This window comes from Phlebotomus papatasi, chromosome 1, assembly GCF_024763615.1.
Source record: "Phlebotomus papatasi isolate M1 chromosome 1, Ppap_2.1, whole genome shotgun sequence".
Taxonomy (NCBI): Eukaryota; Metazoa; Arthropoda; class Insecta; order Diptera; family Psychodidae; genus Phlebotomus; species Phlebotomus papatasi.
The window spans coordinates 33,991,648-34,010,945 of NC_077222.1; the positions used below are offsets into that span (position 1 = coordinate 33,991,648).

Sequence of the window (19,298 nt, forward strand, 5' to 3'; positions counted from 1 at the left end):
TATCTAGTAGAACGTGAGGCACGAGGTAGTTGACTTCTAAAATAAAACGAGAGACTAACTGTGGAACTTTTTTCAGTTCATAATTGCACTTTCAATTGATCACAACATGGAAATTTTACTAGGAATTTTCCTCATAATTGGTAAGATTGCAATATTAGATTTTATTAAAAAAAAAAGTGATTTCGTGTCAATTTTGTGCTAATTTTTGAAGGAATTGGAATATGTAGTGGTAACGATACAAGTTTAACGAAAACATATAATCAACCGGAAGATCAATATGTGAACCAAAAAGTTCACGAAACTGTGGAGAAATATAACAATCAACATGAAGAAGAACCAGAAAATCATGAAAATGATTTGTCGTATGATTTTCCCCAACAACACAATCAAGATCAATTCCATGGCGGTGATAACTATTATCTTACGGAAACCTATCCCCCAAGTGGAAATCAATATCCTGGACATGGTCAATATCCGGGATTCGATCAACATCTTGATTATAATCAACAATTTGGATATGATCAACATCCTGGAAATGATCAACATCTTGGATTTAATCAACCATTTGGATACAATCAATATCCTGGGCATGATCAACATCCTGGATTTGATAATTTTCCTCATCAAATTCATGACAATCACGGCAATCATATGCCTGATTATTCTCCTCACGTGCCTTCATCACTCCCTTACAACTTCAATCAGAAAATGGACCACAATCAAGAGTCGAAAACCGATGATACAACATTTGACACAAATGAAGACGAAGAAGAAGAGTATCATCAACCAGACTTGTACTATTATCAAAATCCTATCAGCCCCCCAATTATACCGCAAATGGACTTCGGATTAATGGGGCAACCAGGTTTTAAAGGAAATCTGTAAGTTGAAATTTTCAAAATTTTTAAGCTTCAAAATTCATAAGCTTCTGAACACGGCTTCATGGAATGCTTAAACTGTGTAAAAGTTCGATACTACGACGAAAAATATTTGTTTCACACCAATAAGTTTAGTTAAAAATAAAATTATAAGATGAAAGTGGTAAAATAAAGCACCATGATTGATTAAGATTTGAAACACGTTAATATGTGTTTGTCAACGAACAATTAGAACACATTCATAAACCAATTCTAAGCTTTCTTAAAGATTACACTTAAAAACATTTTTTTTTAATTCTGAATTACTAGCAGGAAGCTAAATTTTGTAGGAAAAAGTTTTAGAGATTCTCGTAATTGTCCTATTTTTCCCGTAAAAACTTTTACGAGTTGTCTAGGGCTATTTTTATTATTTTAAGCAAAATCAATTAAGGTTTTTGGCACATATACGGATAGACAAAAAAAACTTTTAATTGGTTATAAAAGCTTAAAATAAAGAAAATTATTTTGTTTACAAAAGGAGTGGCAAAGCGTTTCATGCTTTGCGAAATGCTCGAACTCGTGACTTAAATGCTATACGTTAAAATTGCTTTCGCATCATTTACCATTTAGGGGAGACCGGGGTACCTATAGCCAGGGGCAGAATTAGTCAGTGGATTTTTCTCGTTTTTCTTAAAATGTATATCGAGCAAAGTATTTTTTAATGAAAGTAGAAACACATCCCCATATTGCCAGAAATATTTATAAGTCTGATCCAGTTATCCTACAATTTAGAAGCATTTTTATAAAATGGGTATTTTTAAGGTATAGTTTTTAGAAAATGAAAAAAAAAATAAAATGGGTATTTTTAAGGTACAGTTTTTAGACCAGCATTTGGTTTTCTGAGTTTCTAGTCAAGATTTCATAGTTTTACCTCGTTTCTGGTTTAATAAACCTAATTAAAAAATATTTTTCACTTGGATAATAATTATTCAATTTTGTATATAAGATGATAAACACTGAAACAGCCCTCGGGGCAAATGTAGTCACTCTTCCGTGGCGGGATAAAACTATTGATGATTTTTCACTAATACATGGATAATTGTTAGATGAAAAAGTACTATTGATATTCCAAGCAATGTTGCCATTTGTATGAGCAACTTGAGAAATAGATTTTTTAAGGATGTTTATATCAATTTTGTCGCAATTACAAAAATGTCATAAAAAGTCAGCTAAAGCCTTTTTCTTTAAGTTTAAATGACTTATTTAGCATCAGTGGGCTTCAATGTATCAAGCGAAACAATATTTGGTATCTCCAGTTTAAAATTTCGACTGGAATTCTGGTGGGAATTAGCACCCCAAAAAAGTGGCTATATCTACCCAGGCCAGGGCAAGTGTTGCCAATGTGTCATACTTTCTTCATTATCCTCTGTAAAAAAAAGTCAAGGATTTTAGAGCTTTGGACTACACTGTTTCATACAGCCAAAATCCTAATGCTACTTATGAAATATAAAAACATTAGACAAACCTTATCATTTTTTCACTAATCACGCGCGAAAAAAAAGCTTTACTGGCTGGCTAATTCTACCCCTCTCTCCCCTACCGATTTAAATCGATTCATAAATGACTCAAAACATTGCCCAAATACCTTAGAAGCGGTGGCAGCCAAAATCCCGAATTTTCAAAATCCTGAAAGGGATGAAATTATATGGAGGAAAATGTTTAGAATAATTTCCTAAGACACTAAAGATTTCCCATTTTCTCCAGCAAACGCGGGTACAATCGTGGGAGTAGCTATGGCACTTTTAAGAATTCGGGATTTTGGCTTTCAGGATTTTGGCGTTCGGGATTTTGGATTTCGGGATTTTGGCTTTCGGGATTTTGGCGTTCAGGATTTTGACCGGGACCTCTTAGAAGTAATGTAATTGAATTTTGGATAAAAATTAGTTATCGGTTATGAACCGGATCAGGCTTCATCGGAATCAGTTCAGACTTGTCAAGAATTCCAGGACAACCTTTCAAATGAGCCCAAACAATGATTCGGTTGAGAAATACGTTCTCTTCTAAAGCCTTTTTAACCTTTCATCTTGAAAAATCGTTATTAGGAATGATTCAACGGTATTTTCGTATAAGAACGATATGTCTGCGCGGATAATCTCTAAAACTTTTCCAAAAATGAAAAAAAAAATCGTACAATTCGTTTTCGAGTAATCCCAAAAAACATGGTTTTGGGATTTCTAGGGTGAGGGGGACTGAGGGGCATGTTAACAATCCTTTGGGTCGCCTTATAGGGGTTCATCCAAAGGTACCAAGTCGCTATCTCTTACCGATTGGCCTCTAGAGCTGCCAACAGCCGGACCGACAGACGAACAGACGGAAAAACATCGTGACGACATTTCTCATAAATCGTCTAAAACGCGAAGATTTCTTGAGAAAAGTGCTCTGCGGAGGGTGGAAGGTGGAAATTCTGTGAAAAAATCGAGGGAATACTACTCTCTCCATGGAGTTCGAGCAGTAAAAGTCTTATCATAAAATCGTGACTTTTGCCCAGAACATTATTCATGACTAAGAAAGACTTACACTAAGAATTGATGTTATCTCATTTATAACCTGACAACAAAGTCATTGTCTTAGTTTATGAAGAAGAAATTTTCAGCAATAAATCATACGTATTTAAAAAATAATCAAAATTTGATAAGATTCAATTTAAATTCTGTTATTTTTTTCTAGAAATCAACGATATCGAATGTATAAACAATTTTTCTTACTTCACAGGCCACTGGGCGTTGGAAGACCAGTACCACCACAGACCCAGCCCTACTATTAAACATTTCCAATGTGCAATAGTACAATAAACGTTATTAAAATATCAACAACAACAACAAAATCTATCAATATCAACAATCCAATCAACTCGAAAATCACTAAATGCCCATCTAATTTCTCATTCATCGTTTGTGCCAAAACTTTCTCTGATTCTTGTTTTAGTAACTTTTAAATTTGTGATATTTCCCCGAAAAAGCCTCGTCGACACCCATCCCCCTGTATCCACGATGGCGCGTGAAAATTGAAAATTCCCCAGTCGAAAGCAAAAGAGAGAAGAGTGCTGAATTTCAATGTGAATGACGGGAAAGAAGAAGAGGCAAAAGTGCTGGGGATTTTATTGATCAATTAATTAATGGGATAGCGGTGTCGTAATCCCATAAAATCCTTCGATCCACTGTATTTTGCTCCTTCTGCCAACAAACACCCTCACCATACCGCTTTTGCCATACATCAACCAACTGTTCATCCTACTAAACAAAATTTTCTTTGTCACATACACACACAATAAACCTATTTTCAGGCACATTCTAAGTGACTTGATACCTTTGACCTAACACAAATGGTTACAGCTTAGAATGGGTTTACAGAAATAATGCTTTGAATTTTGGGAAGGGTTAACAAGTAATGAAATTTTAGGGTGTGCAAATCAGCAATTAACAAATTCTGCGTTTTAGGTAAAGAACTGTTCAAACAAGGATCTAAAACTATTCACATTTGAACAGGAAGTTTATTAGATTTCAAAATTTTGAGATTATTTGAAAGTTTATAGGGGAAAGGCTCATAATTTTGTCCAGTTTCTTATTTTGGACACTTTGAGGATAAAATTGGACACTAAAAATAAATTGATCAAAATTATGAATTTTTATTCCAATATTTGATGAATAATGAATTCTATCTAAATATTTGTTCTTTTTGGAAGATTTTAACACTAAATACGTTATATTTTGAATATGATTTGAGTTAAAATTGCTTTGTTGAAAATTCAGTGTGAGCAATTGCTTACGAGAAATATGACAGAACTTCGTGTTTACTTCAGTCTTATTTAGCTGTGGTGAAGTACTAACAATGTTTCTTCGCTTTTTTTGAGTGATATTATTGAATATTCATTGAATATTGTGTTGATTCACGTTAGTAGTGATTTATACATTTGACCTGAAGTGAGATTTGCCTTGTGAATTAGATTTTTCGTGTGAAAAATGGGAAATTTTTTAGGACATTTACCAGTGAGGTGATAATCCTTATTTTGGACAGGTGTTTTTCTCACGAAATTTCGTGCAGTTTTAGCTTTTGTGATGACTAGGTTGGACAAATGCCTGGAGAAACAAAGGAGCATCATCTCTACGAACGAGATGTAGCGAGAAATGCCTTGAAAGGCTCCCGGAAAGGCCAGGGAATGAGCGAATCCGCACGTACTTGAAGTACCGAAGTCAACTCACTTTAATGAATGATATGGAAAGTCTCCGGGCTTCTTGTGACATTCTACGTTTCCCTTACATGAACAGGAAGAGGACTTGGTTAGACTGGTTCATGAAATGAAGAACAATGGGTATCCTCTTGAGGCGGATTAGCTGTCCATATTTACAGCCAAGTTGTCCAAATTAATAACCAAGTTGTCCAAAATAAAAGTCAAATTCACCTCTACATATCAATTCATTTTTAAACGTATTAAGATTAATTTTAGTAAAAACAGAGACAATAAACCCTTGCCAATTTTCTAAACAACTTTCTTGAAAAGAGAGTAGCAAAAAAAAAGTCAATTGGTATTGAAAATATCGCACTTCAAACTTGGAACATCGATGCTTATAAACAGATTGGTCAAAATTATGAGCCCTTACCCTATCGTTTATTTGACATTGCAGGGGCTCAACCTGATTTTAATTGTTCAAAACCGAATGAGTCCTGAAAAATAGTTTAGCTGCGCGAAACTGTGCCACCCTCCCGTATAAAATTCTGGAGCGATCCAACTTCTCTTTAGAGTGAACCGCCCTCCAGCGGGGAATATGGGGATATTTCTAGCTGTCAAGACGAATATTTTACAAATTAATCAATCACTTCTTGTAGCCTTATAATATGATTATTAATTTGTATAAACGGTCCCGGGAATAAAGACATTGGGATTAGTGACAACTTCATTCTTAAGGATCGCGATCCATAAATCATAAGGGGCCCGGTCAAAATCCCGAAAGCTAAAATACCCATCGCTAAAATTCTAAATTCCTTCGAGTGTCATAGCTACTCCCATGACTCCCACGATTGCACTCGCACTTGCTGGAGGCACTGCACTTGGACTTGGATCACAACTTGCACCGCAATGTTCACCATTCAACTGACTGCCACACTGACGGACTAACTGACACTGGTTCTGTGTTAGTCAGTCGACTGGTGAACATTGTGGGGCAAGTTGTGATCCAAGTCCGAGTGCAGTGTAACAACTACCACCTGTACGTGATTTTCCCTGCCATATTCGATACCTGATGAAGAGAACATCCATCCTCGAAACATCGTAGAGAATAAAATTGCGAAAATCAAGAAAGGTTCAGTGTTTCTGTCAATCTCCTGCTATATTCTATCGAACAGTAATTTTTCTGGAAATTTTCTATATTTTGGAAAATTATCCCACGCACTGTCCTTGCGTCCCTTTCAAGATTTTGAGCATTTGGGATTTTGGTTTTCGAGATTTTGACGTTCCGAATTTTGGCCATCAGAATTTTGGTTGCCATCGAAATCACGGTTATTAAGATAATACTTCTCAAAGAGAATAATTCAATTCGTTAACCCTTAAGTCTATTAAAAACGTTTAGATTAAACGGTTTGAGATTTCACATCTGGGCCTAAAGAGAACCCCCACAAAAACAAATCGTTCTTTTTTGTAGCAATAATTAAAATTGTAAAAATCAAAAGACGAAATTAGGAGCTTAAAAATAATATACTTAAATTTTCAAAATCATCCACCCCTCATATCCGTTCAACCCTCCAGAAATACGTGCCTTTGCTTGTATATGTGTTTTAAATTCAAAGCCATGATTCTCTGTGCGCATTTTCCATCCATTTTGGGTAGAGCAAAGGAATGAGACGAAAATCCCCATCCAGAATACAAGTATCAAACTAGTACACAATTTAACCTAGCAATCCCCAGTCTAAACTCTCACCAGCACAAAATAACCAACACTGTAGTACCTCAGAATGGAAACCAAAAGCAATTTCATCTTCTCATACCAAACGGAAATATGAAATTTTCAGGCGCCAGAGCAAACACACAGAAAGTGAACACCATGTGCGGAAACCCCTGAAGCCAGAGAGTAAGCTTTCTGGTGTGCTGGCAAAGCTCTACCACCCTCACCAACCCCTTCCCAGCCTGAGCATTGAGCCCCACAGAAAAGCAAAATACATATATAGATATGCATTGATTCTCACCCCTTGGAGATGTGGATTTGAGGGTGGATACACTCTATTGCTTTTGTCATAGAGTAATCGGATTGGAGCGTCATTTGTTACGTTGTGTATTTTCATTGGTGAACACATTTTTCACCATCTGAGCTTTTCTCTTTCATTCTCTCTCACTCTCTCATTTGCTCTTTCATTCCCCACATGAAAATCCCACAAACTCCCCCTCACCCTCTCAAAAACTTCATTCACCACAGCCCCAAATTTTTCCACACAATTTTCCGAAGGATGAGAGTTTTTTGATATCTCTCCACCTTCTCCTCTTCCCACTCAAATCCCCTATTCATCTTTATGTCCACCCTCAACTCTCCCCCTAAAACCAACAGAACTCAGTGCCATTGAGGAGACAAACACAAGAAAAAAGTGCTCCAGATAATGGATCACCGAAACAAAAGATATGACCAAAATTCTCCACATAAACCACCTCCAAGAAAAAAGTTAGACGAAAAACAACCACCCAAAAAATATTATTCATACTGGTATTGCATTAAATAAATTTATTCTTACCCGAGAACCATCAACACAGTAATGCCCAAATGAAAGTCCTTGTGATAAACATATATATGTCAAAATCCCCAAATGAATGAAGGGAAAAATAATAAAAATTCTACATAAAATTGCACACAACATCACCAGACAATTTCTATGATTGGATTTTTATTATGACATCCAACCTCCCCCTGCGGTAACATAACCCTCTTTGTTACCATAAAATACTTTTCCAACCCTTGATTATTCGTATGGTGGGGAGACGAAGTCGATTGAGACAAAAGTAGAATAAAAGTGGAGTAATATTGTTTGAAAAACAAATAATAAGATTGAAAAATAAAAAGCAATTTTTAAAATTGATTTCACTCAGTTGATAATTTGAAAATTGGTTCAAGAAACCGCTAAACTTATGCATGCATTATCAATACTAATTAAATATTTGATACCATCAAATAATTATACCCATCGCGGTGTCTGATTGTCTAGAGCTTTGAAAGCTTTTAATACCTTGAAAGCTCTACTCTAGGCAATCAGGAATTTAGATCGGACTAAAATATTTAATAAGACTTGATATTTGATTTACAAGTAAAAAGTAACGTATTCCAAGTATTTCAACTTGGCGGTTGAAATAATTAATAATATTTACAAAATATTAGACAATTCTTATCATATCAATATTGATTATAATGCCTAGCGCACAATAACTTTTGTTTTGTAAACATGTTTTTAATATTTCAGTGAGAGTGAATGAAACCTAGATCTAGTGATCACACTCGCTCTTTTAGGAAATTTTGAAAACATATTTACAAACAAATGTTATTGTGCGCTGGACATAAAGCTCGAAAAGACACCTTTTAAAAAGTGAAGCAGACTAATAAATAATAACCAAAAAAATAAATAAATAAGAAATTTTACGTATATTTACAAAAGAAAAAAATGTTTCTAATAAAAACAGTATAGTTGCATCGTTGAAATAAACTGACCAAAATTTCAAAAAAAAAAAAAAAAAAAAAAAAACTGAAGAATATTTTGCAAATTAATTAAATATGTTCCCTGAAAAGCTTTTTAATTCAATAAAAAATAAAATAAGTTAAAATTTATAAGCGTAAAAACTTTGTATTATACTCGAACTTGTAAACATGATTATTTTCTTAATAGATACATAGAAAGACTACTGCTTTTAAGTTTAATATGAAAAATTTTTTAGAAATTTACAAGAACATTGAAGCGTAGTGGCAAAAAGTGCTTACTCCATTCTACGATTTAAAAGCTTTTCAGCCTTTAAGCGCTTTAACCCTTTAAGGACGAGAAGCTTTCCGCTGAGCGAAGTTCAATGAAATCAAGCTTCCCTCGATATTTTAGCCTAAATAAAAGATTTACGGTTAAAAAGAAATTTTGTCATCCCTAGGAGTCCTGGAAAACTATGGGTCATATATGACCCAATCGTCCTTAAAGGTAAAAAAGCACAAAATTTTCCAGACGACTAGTTTACTCGTTTGCTCTGTTATTTTAGAAAGATAAATGACTTGAATATATTTGTAATAATAAAAAAAATATTTAGAGTACGAGTAAAAATTAAAACGATCAAAAATTAATTTTAAAAAATCTCATTCAATTTTTGGTCTCAAAGACTCTTGAAGACTTGTACACAATAACAATAATTTTTATAAAAAAATGTATTATTTACTTCATTTTTAATTTTTATGATATTCATCGAAACAATTGCAAGTACTGGTAACACAGAGATAAATGTCGCATGCCTCACAAATACAATTGGTCTTATAATCCTCTTTTCTGATAGCACCATGTGCACCTCAGTTTTCTTCGAAACATGTTTGATGGTAATGGGTAGGTAGGTGCAATGTTGTTTGTCTCTGGGAATTTAAGACGTATAGTTGCACATTGCTGTGGATCTGGGAGTTCTTCCGGAGTTGATGCTTTCTCGATGAAGACTTCAAAGTCCACTTCATCCACGTCTTGTTGCAAATATATTATGTCGCTTTCGTTCAGGACAAGATTGTCGGCATCATCGCTATCTTCCGGGCATAATATGTGGATGATTTCGGGTTCATTGATCATGAAATTTTTTTTTCCATTTTTGAAGTCATGTAAAAGAGTAAAAAGTTATGAATTTACAACATATACGCAGAAGTATCTTATAAATTATCAAAATATTACCTTCTTCAGTCAGTATTGCACAGGGAAATCTCAGCTAATTGATATATCACACAATATTACACGAATAATTAACTATTTTGCGCACACATACACAAAAACATGAAACAGTCTAACCACAAATCTTCGAAAATCCACTAGAAACAAATTCGGTGTTTTTTACCCTTAAGGACGATTGGGTCATAAATGACCCATGAAAATTATGAAGCTTTCTTGAAAATACCAATAAACTATAATTTTTACTTTGTTGAGAAATATTATGCATAGTTATTATAGTTTCTAGTCCCAAGAGGTTTTTGCTTAAAAAAAAATTAGAAATATTAAAAATATTAAAATTCAAGCACCAACGTGAAAATTTGAAAATTCGTTATTTTTGAGCTCAAATATTTTTTATATAGCAAATAGCTGGAGATTTTCAAAAAATATCCTAGATTCCTACATCTTACTACTTTGTGATTTGGTAAAAACTTTAGAAAGAAATAACTTCAGGTAGCCAGGAAAAATTATTTTCTCTATGGGTCACGGGTGAACCAGTCGTCCTTAAAGGGTTAAAGGGACATTGACGATCGAAGTCACATATACGTAAGTATAATAAGGAAAACAAATAGTGAAACTCCAAGGATACAGTGGGGCACTTTTACACATGTAATGAATAGAAAATGTATTATACATTTTAAAATAGACAATGCCTAAGAGGAACTAGCTGGAATTAGATTTAATGTAGTTCGTATACGCATTATTATCAAACATTATAAATTTGGCAGAAGGATCTTGAATAAAACTTCAAGTGTGCGAAACTGCCCCATCATCCCTTACTATTTTAAACAATTTTTTAATAAATTGTGTATAGAAGATATTCAATATACATATGTCAGAAATAACCCCGCTCTCACGTGTGAAAAATGTATTATTATTTTAAATGCCATTCTATACTTTTACACTTTTTTGGTCATACTTTTATTACTAAAAAATAGATAGATATTTTATTCATCGACATAAAATAGTCATTAATAAGCTAGAAAAGAAATTTTGTCATAATTTACCCATTGCAAAAAATTCTTTCCAATAAGAAAGCATAAAATAACTAAAATAATTAATAATATTGAATATTAAATTAATTATAAACAATAATTTACTAATCAAAATGCTTTTTTACTATCCAAATTGTATAAAATACCATAATCTGCAAAACCCTTGCCTAATCAATCGAGTGCCTATCAAAGAAAAAGCCATCAGAAAGCTCTTAGGCAATAAAACAGATAAAACACAAAATCCAGTTGGGATGAAAGATAAAAAGCTCACGGAGGAAAGTGAGAAATTCGCCAAATGTGACAAAATTAATTCCATTTGAATTTTGAATTCTTCACAAGGCACAAATTTTTGTGCTAAAATCGATGTGCTCTCATTTGCATTTTATCTCCATTCTTCCAACCCACCCACTTCCTCATCTTCCCTTCACCCCCCACAATCAGCGCAAAAGCTAAAGAAGCGAACAAGAGCCAAAGAGAGAGAGTCGAAAATTTAGAAATCAGGAAAATTTGCTAAATTGAAAAATCATTCACCCTTTTCTATAGTGCCACGCATTTAGACTTTTGATGAGATGAATAAAATTAATTAATGGAAAAATTATATCAAATCTACCTTTAACCAAAATCAAAAGATTTTTGGGAAAAAAAATCTGCTCATAGTGTGAGAGAGAGAAAGCAAGATAAAATGCTAGAGATATAAAATGGATGAAGAAGGAGAAAATGGAAAATCGCGCCTGAATTTTAACATGTTAAAAAGCTTCCCATGGACAACAACGTAAACCTCCCCCTGACGTTGCTAACGTTTTTCTCAAAAACTCTTGGTGGTGGTGAAAGTAGGGCTTTTTCTACCTCTCTCTCTCTCATCCCTAAAGTGGAAAATATGGTGTGGAAATGGTTGTGAGACTCCGCCCCAAAGGCGTGACAAACATCAAATCAAAGCATAGAATCGTATTTCAGTTCAGAGTTCAGGAGCTCTACATGAGCACAGGAGGGTTATGAAAATAGCACACAAAGTCAATTTACACTGTGAGAAATCAGTTTGTATAATAAATTTATTCAGTACCGATATCTAGCGTGATTCGTGATCCAAGATAAAATACCGACCGCAACCGATTAGGAGCAAACGAATGCGTTACTCTCTAAAAATCAACCCTGTAGTCCTCCGTAAAATCGGTACTGAAGAGAAAACGGTTAGAAATATGGATAAACGGCTTTCGATAAAAGTTTATTATCATAGGGTGCACAGAAGGTGAATGAATACTGATGAGTAGTAAATTTTTAGTACGTTGAAGTTAGGTTTTAGACCTTTCAGCTAAAGAACAACCCAAAACGGACCCATTGACATAAAAAGAAATCGAGTGTTCAGAAAATAAACCTTAAAAGCCATAACTTTCATTCTTAATATTATAATATAATGGTTAAGTAGAGTAGAGTCAGCCCTTTTCGCCATGTAAGCACTTTTTCGCCACCTAATATAAAACAACTAATTTAAGGCATTTAAGAATAAGTAGCATTTCAACACTCATAATATGTTCTGTTCTAATATCCCAATACGTTATTACGTCTCTTAATTAATTGAAATTCGTTTTAAAACAGGTGGCGAAAGGTACTGAAAGAAGCATAATTGGGGAAAATGCATATTTTTCAATGAGATTCTCTAAAATTCTCGAGACGTATCCTAGATATATAGATAGATATTGCTTCAAAGTATCTTTATACAAAAATTCATTTTAGTCTGACAAAAATATCACACCTTATGAGATCCCTGAAGCTTAATGGTGGCGAAAAGTACTGACTCTACCCTATGTCAAAGAAGTGTCTCGTAACCAATCAAAAAATCGATGAATTGCTTCAGGAAAATTCGATTTGAAATTTTTAGAAAAATAGATTTGACATTTCGATAAAATTTTAGTACATTGTAGCCGAACTCGAGACCTTTTCAGCGATAAATCAGATCCCTCCCTACTCCATCTCAGTGTACCCCTACCCTTGCTACACCGAAATTGGCTGCAATCTATCTCAAATATTTATAACCTAATTTCTAAGAATTTTCTTTTCTCCAGTTGGTGTCCAATATTAGACTAATTAAAATAGATACTGTAATAAAACCAATCATAAGTCCCTGACTCGAGTTATGGCCTAGACACACTTACGACTTAAGCGGACTGAGAGACGGCTTAACATAGTTAAATTCAAACTAATGATCAGATTACATTTGCTTCAGTTTCTGACTAATCCCTCTCTCGACGTAAGCTGAGAAACGGCTTAGTTAGTGGAAAACTGATGGAATTTAATCAACTCATTATTTTGATTATAATTACGTTAAGCCGTCTCTCGGCTTAAGTCATAAGTGTGTCTAGGGAATCAATTCTAGGTTTCGATTCGAAGTACGAATTGCTTGAACATTCGCAGTAGGGTAATTCGCTTAATTTGGATCCTAACAACATCTACGTATTCCGAAACCTAAAACAGTTCCTTCGTGCAAAACATTTTACGTTGAAAGAAAAATCAATAACAGTCATAGAATTATATATTGCAGAACTTCCAAAAACATCTCTTAGCAATAAAATTATTTGAAAATCATTGGGTCAAAAGAAACAAAAGTTTTGGAAGCCACGACGACCACTTTCAGTGGACTTCTATTTAGTTTTTTTTTTACTGTAAATTGAGATTCGTACTTAAATTATTAGGATTCAACTAACCACTGAGAGAAATCCGAAAAAGTTAAAATAACATTCCGGAAATGTTAATTTTACTCTGCAGTATTGATTCAAAATCAGTGTAAATATTACCCATTTCAGGTGTACTGGGGGTTAAAGTTACCTTTTTTAATGTTAATTTTACCCTTAAAAAGGTGTAAAATTAACATTAAAAAATGTTGATATATTTTTACACCTAGAAAGTGTTAAAGTTATGAGGAAAGAAAGTTAATAGCACCCTCTTTTTTTCTCAATGACGTTACTCCATCCTTATATTAAATATTGGATCTCCAAAATCATTAGCGTTCTATTTATAATTTAAATCTATTTCACGTTACGAATTATTTAGGTATAGAGCAGAAAATGGACGGAAAGATAAACCTTAATTGATTTTGACCCTTTAATTCTTCACGGACGTTTGAAGTTTAAGTTCAAGTTCGAAATTTCAAGTTAGCACCCGCTTGTACGCGATTCTTTGTCCCAATTCAAAACCTACTAAAAAGGACATTCATCCTCGAAATGTCGTGAAAAATTAAAGAGTAAAAATTAGTCTATCTTTCCGTCTATTCTATCGTTGCGTTCCATCAAACCGTTACTTCATTCAAAGGTAATTTTAGTTCCAACATTCAGCCGCACCCAAATGGTACCAAATTGAGCTTAAAACAAAAATTAGCATAGCAAAATTAGACTTAAAACTTAGGTTAAGCTTTAGATCAAAGGTGAGCAAAATCCGTTTGAAACCGAACAAACGTCAAATGAAAATTATACGCCAATGATCAAAACGTTACCTCACTGAGAAAAAAAGAGGGTGCGATTAACTTTTTTTCCTCATAACTTTAACACTTTTTAAGTGTAAAAATATATCAACATTTTTTAATGTTAATTTTACACCTTTTTAAGGGTAAAATTAACATTAAAAAAGGTAACTTTAACCCCCAATCAGGGTGGAGCATTCTCATACATTTTCCGTACAAAAAAAAGTATGGTATATTTTTTCTTAAGTGATTTTTTAGTTTTAGTATAAAACCAAATGCAATCATTTTAAAACTTTTACCAAATGAAAGAGTATCTAATGTTATGTTATTGGCTCAAAATTTATAATGATTGCACGAGGATAGCAGTTCCTAAAACCTATATGAAAAAGACGTAAAATTCGCATTTTTTTAAAATTTTTCTGACAAATTTTCTATTTGTAACATCAGTAACATTTTAAATTCAAAAAAAAATATATTCTCTGTACATGTGCCTACCATTACGTGTTATATTTATTTTTGTGGGATCTAAGACTTAAAAATTATAAAGAATTTAAGAAAAATTTACCATTTCTGAATTAAAATGCTCCATTCGTTACTTAATCATCTTAGCCCCCAATACACCTAAAAATGGTAATATTTACACCGATTTTGGATCAATACTGAAAAATAAAATTAACATTTCCGGAATGTTATTTTAACTCTTTCGGATTTTTCTCAGTGCTGGACTAACTTATTTTGACGTTTATTCGGTTTCAAACGGTTCTTAGTCACCCCTGCTTTAGATATTCCCTGAATAATCTGTCAAAAGTCGAAAGTTCTGTCACAAATTCAAAAGAGCAAAACTCGTTAAAAAACCTCAGTCCAAAAAAACTTTACAGTGTAGAAGCAGAGAGTGAATGGAATAAAAATGCGAAGGACGATTTCCAGCATTTTGCCCATAAGGAGTGTGTGTCAGATGTGGATGAGAGCAATGCAGAGGGGTAGATGGTGGTATGTGTATCTCAGTGGGATCAACTTCTGGTCGAGAGATGGTTGACAATTCGTGTGGCTGTGTGAATTCACGAAAATCGAGAGGCGGGAATTTCAGCATCATTTGCTGGAAAGCTTCCACCCTATTTCATCTACAATCACACACACATTTTCATGGCGTAAAAACAGTCAACGGCCACCAGAAGCCACCGCGGCACCAGCAATTTTCCTCCTCTCAAACAGCATCAATAAGAAATTGATGGTGGTTGATGCAAATTTATCTCGGGCCAAGAGAGGAAAAAGTGGAAAATCAAAGTGTTTGACACACCATAGTCACAAAATTCATAGTGATTTCAAAGTTTATCAATTAAGCACATTTATAATTCTTCTTCACTCAACAGCCCTATTTTAGTGGATTATTACTGGAAATAGTGAAAATTTTAGTTAATGATCAAAGTTAGAAAAAACAAAGTGAAAAAGTGAGTGAAATACTGAAAGTGGGATAACAACGTGAAAAATAATTATGGAAATTTCTGCAAATAATCACACCGACGGAACAGGTAATTTTCCAAAAAAGTGGACAAAGTGATTAAAGAATCGTGTTCAACTTGTATAATTTTTTTTTTAAAAAAAGTGTGATAATATCACAAAAATTTTATTTATTCATACTGATTTTTTCATAAATCATTTTCATTCTTTAACTGGCGGAACAATTATTAAAATTGTTATTGTTAATAACTTTTAAGAAAACGAATATTAAGACCTAATCCTTAACAAAACTTACAAGAAACTTATTAATTTCATAAGAAAGTCTTAGTAGAAGAATTTAAACATTTGTCAATAAAAAAAATATCGGCAATAGCTTAGAACCAGTGAAATCCAAAAAATATTTAAAAGTCAATTTAAAAAAAAATAACTTTCCCAACTGTCTTCTTTTCAATGGCCATAACTTCCATTCCAATTGCTATGATGTGATGAGCGTATGTGACTTCTCCAACGGACGCTAAAATCGACAAAACGCTTTTCGAAATTTCGATGTAAAATATTTCGAAAAGTATAACTTTAATAACTTCAGCAAATTCAAATTTAGTTAAGTCGTTTATTCAAAAGTTTTCGGCAAATTTAGCTAAAATTCTAGTAAAAAAAATCTCTGAGACCAAATTCTTCAAAATTGATAATTTGAAAGCTACAAGATCTAACTAGCGGTAGTCATCCCAGTTAAGTCACTTATTCGAAGGCCTTTGCCCAGGGGCCTCTCGACATTTCATTTTTCCATAGGTTTTTACAGAGGCACTGAAGACTATTGGCAAGTTTTTTCCTAAAGGGAATTGACTTATCAGTCTGATAAATTTCGAAATTGTACATTAACTCTTTCGCGTCATTAGGGTCATATATGACCCGGGGAAAAAACAATTTCTTTTGACTATTTACATTAATTGAAATCTATCGGTTTGTGCACGACATCATAATAGAAGGATGTAAGATTCTTGGCTAATTTTCTCAAGACTCCAGAAATTCAGGAAAAGAAAATATTTGAGATCAAAAATAACGAATTTCGAACTTTGTGAAATGACTTTTCTTTTTCAAAATTTTTTGTATTCATTTATTTTTTTCAGCAAAAAGTTCTTTAGAAACATAAAATAGAATATCCAAAGATTGTATATTGCATATTTTGATATAATAAATTACTCTCAATTTTCCAGAAAAGCGTGTAGAATTTTCCGGGTCATATATGACCCTATAGTCCCCAAGGGTAACAGTGTTTTCGTCCCAAACCTGCAGCGAAATGTAGTTGGGACATTGTTTTTCTTTGTGAAATGCAGGTGGGACATCTTGCTCCTGGACATTTCATCTTATATCTGATGAATTATAACATATTTAGCAATATTTTAGAGTATTCTGCAAGCGTCTCATATTGTGCAATTGTATTGTGTGTGAATAAATATGTGGATAAGTTTATTTTTGCCAAATACCACTCAAAATATTGTGACAGAGACTGTTCAAGGGATTACCAGGAAGATTCCTTGAACACCAGGAGTACAGTGTTCATCAAGACAATCCAGTTTGCCATGGTTTTGGCCAAATTAGTAACTTCAAGCAAAAAAAATTCTTAAAAAGCCCGTGATATAGATTTTGAAAATGGTAAATACACTTCCCTTGAGGACAACAGGGTCATATATGACCCGGGGTTTTTCCGAGTTTTCACGCAATGGAAAATTTTTTTCCTCTCTGAACTATTATATTTGATCATAAAGCATTAGGAAAAACTCAATTTTGCATGAATTCATCTGCTGAATAAAAGTGGGACGCGAAAGAGTTAAAAGCTATCTAAAAATACATATTTCATAATGGTCGCCGAAAAAATACAAGTCGCGGTGCAATATCTGCAAAATATTTACAAAGAAAAGTGAGAAATAGCTTCACTTTTTATTAGGCTTGATGGGCCCCTGCCTTTGCCACTATATATTCTCAATATATCTTATTATGACAATTCTCGCAAGTCCAGGGAATTCGTCCCCAGAGTACACTACTCATCAAAATTAGTTGATATTTAAATTAATACAGTGTTAATAATCGTTTAATAATTTAGAGGAATTTTTCAAAATTTTATGCTTTAATTTAAGGTTTTATTTATGTTTTTTACTGCTCGAACTCAAAGAGAGAACAGTTGAATAATCCGCTTATTTTATAACTTGTCACCGTCCTGGAGCTTCAACGGTAAAGATATCAACTTCCGGTCTTTGGTGACCCACAATAAAAAAAAAATAATATCTCCAGACGTCTATTGTTTTATTCTGTCCATAAAACTTGTAACCAAACTAGAGATTAAACGGTTAAACTTGAATCGGGTAAATATCCATAAATGATATATCTTTCTCGTATTTACGTTTTCTATTTGGCCGTGTACTTGTAACTCACACTATAGCATTCTAGAAAAATCATTTCTTTACCAATTTTTGACTTTGAAATGTTCTTGTCATTTATAAATCAATTTACTCACTAGTAGACCAATAAGCACCAAAAGACCATGCGAAAAAATAATTCACGGAGAGCTCTATCTCGTGAGTTCGAGCATTTCGCAAAGCTGGGACGCTTTACCATCTCTTTAAAAAAAAATAAGAATAAAATATTTAATTTATAAAAGCTAAATGTAACTTGAATATTAACTAGAAGATTTAGCTATATTCGCAAATGTATTTAATTTTTTACAAAATTTTAAAAGAATATGTAGAGCTCCAGCAGTAAAATTATAACAAGTAAATATTTTCTAAAACTTAAAGGCACTACTATTAGGATCTTCAAAGCTCATAGAACACGATAGGACGCGAAATATACTGTAGTATCAAATAGGAACAATCTTTAATTAAATTATAGTTTTGAATAATTTATAACTAATCCAGTAAACTATGTAAAGAAAACCAATCATAGTAATGCTCTCTGTAGCCCAGAGGTGTGCAAGAACCGTTTGAAACCGAATAAACGTCAAAATAAGTTTGTTCAGGTAGCGTTTTGACCATCGACGTACAAGTTTCATTTGATGTTTGTTCGGTTTTAAACGGTTCTTGCACACCTCTGCTGTAGACTATTGGTTGAGTAACATGATTCAACTTGTTCAATTTCGTAACAAGTATTTTGTTTTAAAGAAATATGGTTAACTTTTCGGCTAATCCAAAATTTGTCTACTGCCCATTTACTTCCCCAGACATTTCATATTCTTTTTCTTTACGATCTATTTCAAAATTAGAGTTTCCCACGAAAGCTGTTGAACCTTCTAATTTAAAACGTATTTCAAACCTAACGTTAAGCCATAAAACTTAACTTTAATTTATTATAAGAAAAGATTTTTGGGAAAAATTAGAGCTAAGTTAAAAAGTTCTAGCTTTTTTAAGAAATACTAAAATTAATTTAAAATTTAAAGGCATTCAGGAACGAGTTAAACGTCTATTCTTAAATTCTAAATTATCAAGGAATTTCAAAGCCATAAGGATAAACTCCAGGTCTGCAGACACTATACAGCTTTGAAAATCAATACGTAAAAAATTGTATTGAGTTACATTT

General features: G+C 33.2%; 2 protein-coding genes across 5 annotated transcripts in view; both read left to right on the forward strand.

Annotated features, from left to right (window-relative positions):
- Nucleotides 1-57: 57 nt before the first annotated feature.
- Nucleotides 58-3,730, forward strand: LOC129798870 (uncharacterized). Its single transcript, XM_055842329.1, has 3 exons — nt 58-140; nt 212-881; nt 3,630-3,730. Exons 1-3 carry the CDS (start codon nt 107-109, stop codon nt 3,679-3,681), a joined length of 756 nt encoding a protein of 251 aa, XP_055698304.1. The 5' UTR covers nt 58-106; the 3' UTR covers nt 3,682-3,730.
- An 11,660-nt stretch (nt 3,731-15,390) lies between these two features.
- The window catches only part of LOC129798862 (photoreceptor-specific nuclear receptor), a 33,525-nt gene continuing 29,617 nt past the window's right edge, over nt 15,391-19,298 (forward strand). For all 4 annotated transcript variants that reach the window (XM_055842304.1, XM_055842306.1, XM_055842305.1 and 1 more), the window contains exon 1: nt 15,391-15,799. In XM_055842304.1, coding sequence (XP_055698279.1) covers nt 15,763-15,799 — 37 coding nt within the window. In that variant the 5' untranslated portion in view covers nt 15,391-15,762. The remainder of the gene's footprint in view (nt 15,800-19,298) is intronic.

What these genes read in the sequence shown, in the direction of transcription:
- LOC129798870 (XM_055842329.1), top strand. Translation starts at nt 107, where the DNA reads ATGGAAATTTTACTAGGAATTTTCCTCATAATTG. An exon ending in AGGAATTTTCCTCATAATTG is followed by an intron (nt 141 to 211) that starts GTAAGATTGCAA and finishes TAATTTTTGAAG; the next exon opens with GAATTGGAATATGTAGTGGT. An exon ending in CCAGGTTTTAAAGGAAATCT is followed by an intron (nt 882 to 3,629) that starts GTAAGTTGAAAT and finishes CTTACTTCACAG; the next exon opens with GCCACTGGGCGTTGGAAGAC.